This window comes from Ruditapes philippinarum, unplaced genomic scaffold (assembly GCF_026571515.1).
Source record: "Ruditapes philippinarum isolate M1 unplaced genomic scaffold, ASM2657151v2 ctg7610_1_1_1_1, whole genome shotgun sequence".
NCBI lineage: Eukaryota > Metazoa > Mollusca > Bivalvia > Venerida > Veneridae > Ruditapes > Ruditapes philippinarum.
This window is the reverse complement of record NW_026865677.1, coordinates 57,445-65,577: the sequence shown is the minus strand read 5'-3', so window position 1 is coordinate 65,577 and position 8,133 is coordinate 57,445. Positions and strand designations below refer to the sequence as shown.

General features: G+C 32.5%; 1 protein-coding gene across 1 annotated transcript; it reads left to right on the top strand.

Annotated features, from left to right (window-relative positions):
- Positions 1-1,992: 1,992 nt before the first annotated feature.
- On the top strand, positions 1,993-3,531 carry LOC132729970 (uncharacterized). The gene is made up of 2 exons (XM_060715806.1): positions 1,993-2,502; positions 2,737-3,531. The coding sequence occupies exons 1-2, from the start codon at positions 2,302-2,304 to the stop codon at positions 3,094-3,096; spliced, it is 561 nt and encodes a 186-aa protein (XP_060571789.1). The 5' UTR covers positions 1,993-2,301; the 3' UTR covers positions 3,097-3,531.
- The last annotated feature ends 4,602 nt before the right edge of the window (positions 3,532-8,133 follow it).

Here is an 8,133-nt window from a genome sequence, read left to right as displayed (position 1 = left end):
ATTTCATTGTCATATTACTAAAACCAGCGCATATGCTTTCCTGCGATATCATTGCCGCATTTAAAATCTAAATTTCTTACTATATCTAGAGCTTCTTTGTCATTTAGATTTTGGAAATACATGTACATGTACATTTGAATATAAACAATCGGAAATGCAGTGGCAGGTTTTCTTCCAATTAGCGAGATTAAAATACAATAAAAACAAAATGGTGCGCACAACTGCGAAATGCCAACTGCTGAAGGTGAAAAGAAAACATTTCTGTGGACACATAGCAAGGGGTCTTCACTCTGAAGTGCGACATTCTTATTCAAACTTAATCTGACTTTCTAACAACTTATTTTACTAACTAATTATTTGGAAAATTGATGAACAGATACGGACACCTCAGAAATTGATAAGCTTTTGATTTTTCAATACTTTAGCACTCAGAACTTGCTTTTATTTTCAAACCTAAATTGGCGCTAAAAATTACCGAAAGATAGGTCCTTCGACAATAATGAAAACAACATCAAATATTTCTGGAGAGGGTACCTATTGATGATTTAGGAGATGTTTATATAGTTGTAGGTGCATTGTAACAAGTGAGGATAAAAATTGAGAACACTTAAAATGACAAAGTGTCGAGATTAAGGAAGATTTCTTATTTACAACATGTATATGACCCTACTTCACGAGACCCTTTTACAGCAATAAAAAAGTATTTTATGTACATGTAAACACAAAACAGGATATAAAATATATATGAACATATTTTATTGTATTTACCTTTACATGTCAGCTCTCGATCATTTTATAGGATGTGAATTACAAATAATAAACGATATTGGGTTAATTTAAGTCTTTGGATTAAAGTATTGAAATATGCACATGTGTTATTGTATGTATTTGTGTTATTTTATGTATTTGGATTTAAATGAAGAAGAAAATTAACATGTGGACTTTTAAGTTATTAAAAATACTTTAGTTAATGGTCTAAACACCTATTTTAATTTTAGTGTTATAATGAAGTAATGAACAATGAACTAAGCACATATGTTGACGAACTATATTATATCAAGTTTTTGGATTTTAGTAATAAAATAATACATAAGTTGCATGTAGTAATGAACAATGAACTAAACACATATGTTACCGAACTGTATTATTTCAAGTCCTTGGATTTAAGTTATAAATTCAACACATATGTAAACTAAGGATATTATTTTTGTTATGAGCTAAACGCAGATTGATGACTGAATAATTACCGAAATGTGTTTTCAAGTTTTTGGATTTAAGCAATGAATTAAAGACATATGTTGATTGTAAAGTTACCGAATTCTGTTATTTTCAAGAACTTGGATGTAAGTGATGAACGTAATACATATGTTGACTGTATATAGTTACCGAATTGCAGTTCTTGACATAACACAGGCCTCAGAATTTACAAAAGTAAACGCTATACTTCCAGTCATAGGGTGATGTCAATGTAGATTTTTATTACCTGACGTATTGATTCTGTTTTTGTTGAGCGATGCTGCTATAACTCATAAAGTCAAACGACACGTTTCTTGTCGCTTATTAACTTCCAGTGAGTCATTATTTACGAGGAAGTCTCACTTCTCTAAAGTTTAAGATAACTATAATGAACATGTGAAGCTACAGGCATATTATTTGGAATATTTGATGCATCTTGGCTGTTTAAATAAAGTGTTCATGTACAAAAAAAAAAAAAGTTTTTTTTTTACTCAAAGGCCAGGGCAATAAAGGGAAAAAAAACGGAAGAACAAAAAATATGAAATTCATTTTTAATAATAACTACACAAAATCCATGTAATTTGGATTTTATAAAAAAAATAGAAATACTGATGTGAAAACGTTCACTGAACAATTAAATTATGTTATTGATACATAAGGGGAAGGTTCTAACACACGGCTGAAGGACTTTGCTTTACATTAGCTTTAAAACAATGTAACATACAAAAAGGCCAGGAAAATGTTTAAAATATGTATAAGGAGAAATGCATATATAGAGTAATTTATCTATCCATTGATTATCATCCAAGTAACAAACTTCGTACTGAAAAGGGATAAATCTAGGCTCTATAGAAATATTTCAATTTCTATAGATGGATAAACAATATCCGACGCAAGATACAGTTATAAAGTTGGTCTAATTTACCGTTTAACCTTTAGGCTACCAATGTAACTAGGTTTCTTTATTGTTATTTTATGGAGAAAATTGAATGTATGATATCAGTGAATACAAATCTGACAATTAAAGATTAAATCTTTCTAAGGTCGTTCATATACTAACTAAATATGAAAGAAGAACAAATTAAACCTTCCATTCAGAGGTGTGCAACGACTGATATAGTAACATTAGGGGACAAGGAATCCAAACAACTGGACGTTTCGACAAAAGGGGCAATAAAAAAGGCAGTGTCTATGGATTCAGGGGAGGCAGAAATCTCCAAAATGTCGAACTCGTGTTTAGGATCTTTAAAACGTCGTTCTGTCCGGGTAAGATTTTTACATCTTGTTACTAAAATTATTTGTGGAGATATTCTCAAAACATGTCGCGTTCTCATAAGATCGTAGATCGTTCAAAATTTAAGGTAGATCTATGTCATGTAAGAAATACTAATTTTGAATAATATCCACTTTATTCTTTAATAGGAAAAATCACAAATTTTTATTCCTAAATTTTTAACCTGATATATTTTGACTGTAATGTACTCGGTACTTATTTTTCAGAAACGAACAAGCAAAAGGTCAAATAGACAAGAACCAGGATATGGTCACGATACCGAGACTTACGAGAAAATACGAGAACGTGTCTTACAAGAACGCGCGGTGACGAACGCTATAGACGCTTTACAAGAACGCTGGAGAATGTTAACATTTATGTATGAAGATTGTGTTAAAATGAATCAGACCAGGAAAGAACGAAAATTGAAGAAACTATGTGTGAAAAGACAGTTTGAACTTATCATGGTTGTATCGACATTTGCTCTTTTTTGTCTATTTCTATCAGTATTGATCTTTGTTTTACTGAACATATGGGAAACTGTAGGAACTAAAAGTATTCCTGATTTTCAGTTTCCAGTTAGTTAAACTGAATCGAACTTATATGAAAAAAGTTTGAGTTTTTGTGTCATAAATTCAATAAAATATAGTCGTTTAAATGAAATTATGACATCAGGTCATGTTATGATTCTTGATGGCATGTTACATTAACGGACTTATTAACTGGATTATTACATTGTATAATAAATTCAGATATTGTGAGGTGTTGAATTATTTTCCGTACTGTTTCGCATTTTGTACTTTATGTACGTTATGATATTTATCGTGAACAGGAATATACATAAAACCTATGTCTGCTCTTTCCAGTGTGGATTTATTTGATAAAGTGATATTATTCGAACCTCCTTCGGGATTCATTTGATGTAGATCATTTAGAAATTGATATTCTATATTTGTCGCCTTATTGGAATAAACCTTTAGAAAGATATTAACGTGACTGAGTTTAATTCATTCTATTATTTTATTATGAGTTAAATACACACTACATGCGTCCGTAATCGACCGGTTATTGTTGTTCACTTCAAAAGAATTTGCCCCCACTCCCCCAACCGCTGAAGATTCGAATCCCGCCAGGGACTTTGAGTTCTTTCATTTGAGTGAGCTCGCCAGGGACTTTCGATTCTTTCAATTGAGTGAGCTATCCAGGTTCTAGGTAACTATATGACCTGTAGAGTGTTCGGGTGACTAACCTCCCCATAAAAAATGTTTGAAGAATATTCTGGCTTTTCTATCTGGTTTTGCACAATGAAACGTTTACAGGTTATGATCTATGGACAAGTTATAATATCTTATAAGTATGAAAATGCAAAAAAAATGAATCCCATTGAAAACATTTCAATTTATAATGCCGAGTCATGTTCATGGAATCGGATTGCTGACACAATCTGTCTCCAAATTAGATTTGGAACGTATTTCAAAACACATCATATTAAACAATGATATCGATTAAATCGCATGCTGCAGTTTTCAGTTATAGACAAATCGTGAATTAAACTGCATAATAGAATTATTAAAAGTCTGCAGGATCTTAGAATATGATAACAGAAACATTATAAGCGAAAAAGAATAAGGGGTCACTGATCTCTATTTGATTAATCTGCCCTTGAATTTGATTTTGTTTTTGCAATTTCTGGTCATTGGTTTTGTAAGTCTGAAAAACTTTCTTTTAATTTGGGTTCAGGATTTTCTTGGTGTCTAAGTCACAATACAAAATTTCAATCTTTTTTACTTAAAGTAAGAAAACCGTCTGCATTATACATGTATAAATTGATGCTCGTTCAACCGCTGGTATCATTCTCAGCTCGATTGACAGACTGTGCACAAGAACCCTCTTAGCAGGTACAAACAAGTACGCCAACCTTGTTGTTTACATAGGTCCAATAGTTTTGTGTACTTTGCTTTTTCTCCTCCCGTAGGTTTCATCTTGTTTCCAAAGGTATTTTAAGCTCAAAGGAAATGAGCTTCTACCCTGTATTAGATCACAATACAATATCTGGTCTCAATAAGGTCGTGTGTATATTTGAGTTTATTTATATGCGCCACCGGTTGCCCATATGGGCGAGTCCTCAAGAAGAATGTTAGTCATTTAAGACTTTGAAGGATAGTGCAAGATACAGACACAGAAAGGTTCACATATCCCAGTAGCTTCTCCTGGTTCTTTAGCGTGCCAAGCTTTTAGCACTCATACACGGTGCCTCAATTTAAAGTCTCATCCGAAAGACTGATAAGTAAACTTAGTTGGCCAGCCCGGGAATTGAACCCACAATGTCGAGATTACAAGTCTCGTGCTCTAACCGATTAAGCTATGCGGGCTGGCTCAATGGGGTCTGTACACTGTTTGAGAAGACACGTTTCCTAACGATGTCAGCTCCCATGTTGCCATCGGAAGTATAGCATATTGTGTCTCTGTGCTGAGAAGTCCAAGCTTCTCTAATTGAAACTATTGCGGTATCTTCACCTAAGTTCTTCTCATTTCAAATCCATATGAGGATTTGCCGTCGTATGAGGTTGTGATGTTTCTACTTTTGCTTCGCTCTCTTCAACTTTCCTTCTTTACATAGCTGGTCATTTTTATTTTTGTATTATATTCATTTTCGAAATTTTCATTCTGGAAATACCGATACGTCTTTATGCAGTGATGAAGAAAAAATAATTTATTCAACATTAAAGAATTAGTAGAGTATGTTAAATCGGAAGACATGATACCAAAGTGGCTTGCCCTTTAAGTGTAATTGTTTTAAAAGTTTTGACTTTAACTGTCTGATGATAAAAACATTTGCATTTTAAGGTTGTGAAAATAAATACATTTGGTAAATTCATTAAGACTTAAAACCTAAAACTAGATATATGCAACATTAAATGAAAGTTATAAGAGATGATTTTCTACATGAAGTGTATATAATTTGACCTTTATACGCTCAAATTCAACAGGGGGGTCAGAATTAAAAACATTTATAATTTACGATGAGCCCAGTGACCCTACTTCACACAATATATTACAGCAGTATAAAATAGTTTTATACATGTAATCAAACAAAGAAAGATATAAAAATGTTTTCAAAGTATCTTAATGTATTTACTTTTTCGTTTTAGATTTTATTTGTTTGATATTAAGTCACACCGACATAGTAAAGGTCATATGGAAACTTTCCAGCTTTACTGGCGGAGAAAGACTTCAGGTGCCGCTCCTTACATTTTAATCAGGCATGAGCGAGAACCTGTGTAGAACGACCGACATTCCGTGAGCCAGTGGGCATGAAAGAATACGACAGGATTCGAAACCACGCATTGAGGCACAAGTGGTTTATCTAATCAGGAGCTAGGAAGCTGAAACCTAAACCTAGGTGGGTGATATTAAAGATTGCCATAATGCAAGGGCACATTCAAAAACTTCAAAATAACATATGAACCCACTTACCTGCAACCAATACGTGCGGGAGTTATAAATATCCATGACTCGGTAGCCATTTTGTCATGTTTGCAACCATTTCGCTGGCTTGAACCAAGTGTACAACCAGTGTGTTGTCCCTTGTTTGACAATATTTATTAGGAAACCACTCGGCCACGCTGTCAAGATTTTCAGCAGATATTAAATTCGTAGATTCTAACTTGCTACACGTGGTATTGGTAAATTCACAGATTAACAATAAACACGTGTACAAAACTGCCAGTGGATCATTATACAGAAAAAAACACAACTTATCATATATCTGTGTATATGAAGATGTTTACGATTATTTCTAGGTTTGTTTCATTTCGCTCACATATAGCTAGTCAATTTAAAAGGTAAATGCGTGTTGCGAAATTTTAAAAATTTTTTCAACTTCAATAAAAAATGAATAAAAAGATTTTAACTTATTTGAAATTCAAAAATTTTAAAAGATCGACCAAAAATTTTTCCAACAACGAAAATAAAAATCCCGTCGTTAAAAAAAGTCGAAATTTTGGTTTAAAAATAAAAACGCCATTCTGTTCTTGTAAGATTTTACTTAGTTTTAACATCTAAATTTGAGCCGTGTCACGACAAAACCAACATAATGGGTTTGCGACCAACATGGATCCAGACCAGCTTGCGCATCCGCGCAGTTTGATCAGGATCCATGCTGTTCGCTTACAAACCCTATAACAAGTAAAGAAACTGATAGCGAACAGCATGGATCCTGATCAGACTGCGCGGAGAATGCTAGAAACCCGGTAAGCGTGGATTTCACCATCTACCTTTCGCTGAAAACATGACCTTTGCTTTGGGTTTGATAAGCTATAAGTCATTGTATCCTATAATCCTAGCTTTAGGTTGGAGACGGGGGTAACCTTCATTGAGGAAAAAACATAACGAAACGAAAGAAAGAAAAAAAAACATACGTGACTGGTATGACATAATCGTCGTATACAGCGCAGTAGATATTGAAACACTTGCTTTAATGACATCTCTTCATTTCTAAGATTTGTCTAGTACTTCAAGAGTTACTAGTATATCAATAAAGGATTGTTTAATATAAACATAACCATTAGTTATATCATTATACGGTTTTCTAGTAACTACGATGCGTGACAGCCTACCAAACTAGTGTGTAATGGTTGATAGAAAAAATCCCAAAGAATTCCGATCACTCATTCTTATTTTTTGGTTATTAAAAAATTATTCTAAAATTATCACCATAAGCAGTTTATATAAGAAATAACCGATACTTCTTGTAAAAATACTCGTACACTGGAATTCATACTACGTACGTCGACATAAATCATGTATATACAATGACCTTATTTTATTTTGGGTATTTTCTTTTAAAGTAATTTCATATATTTTTACGCCTTGTTTTTTACTTCCCATATCGTCATGATACTTTGAAGTAATCGAAATGAATAATACATGAATAATGTTGCTTGTTTTTTTCTTTCAAATTATTATATACATATACATGTACATTTTTATTATAATTATATAATTTTTACATTGTTCTCAATTGAGTATTCTACCCGCGGTGCAGTTGTATTCTGGCGATGAACATTGTATATGTTAATGTCAAATAGATATTGAAAATTGAATTTAGTTGTATAGAACTCATTGTTCAAAATCAAAATATTTGAAATATTTGACGCTTACTAGCTAGAATCATATATGATTGTACTTGACTGCCAGTACTTGACTGACAGTACTTGAAAGTAATTGGTGGTTAAATTATCTTATGCCTGTAAACATGACATGACATGTCATTCATTTTTGTCTTTAATTAATATGAATTAATCTATCTCCACGAACACTCGGAAGAAGGATGTGAATTTTAACGATGAATTGAAGATGTTTTTTTCCTATAAGAAATAAATAAAGAGACAATGCTGTTTTCTTGTAACTGTATTTTCGGTTGTCTATTTTAACATGAATTTCATAAATCAGTATCCTATAACTCTATTCGTCAGAAATTCCAGATCTTAAATAATAATGTAGATTTTCCAATTATTTGTAATTCCCCATACTTTGATGATACAAGTTCTAGGCAAATTAAGCCAACATATATAATGCAATGACAGTATTTCATTCAGCTCTAGTTTTTTACATGTTCGCAT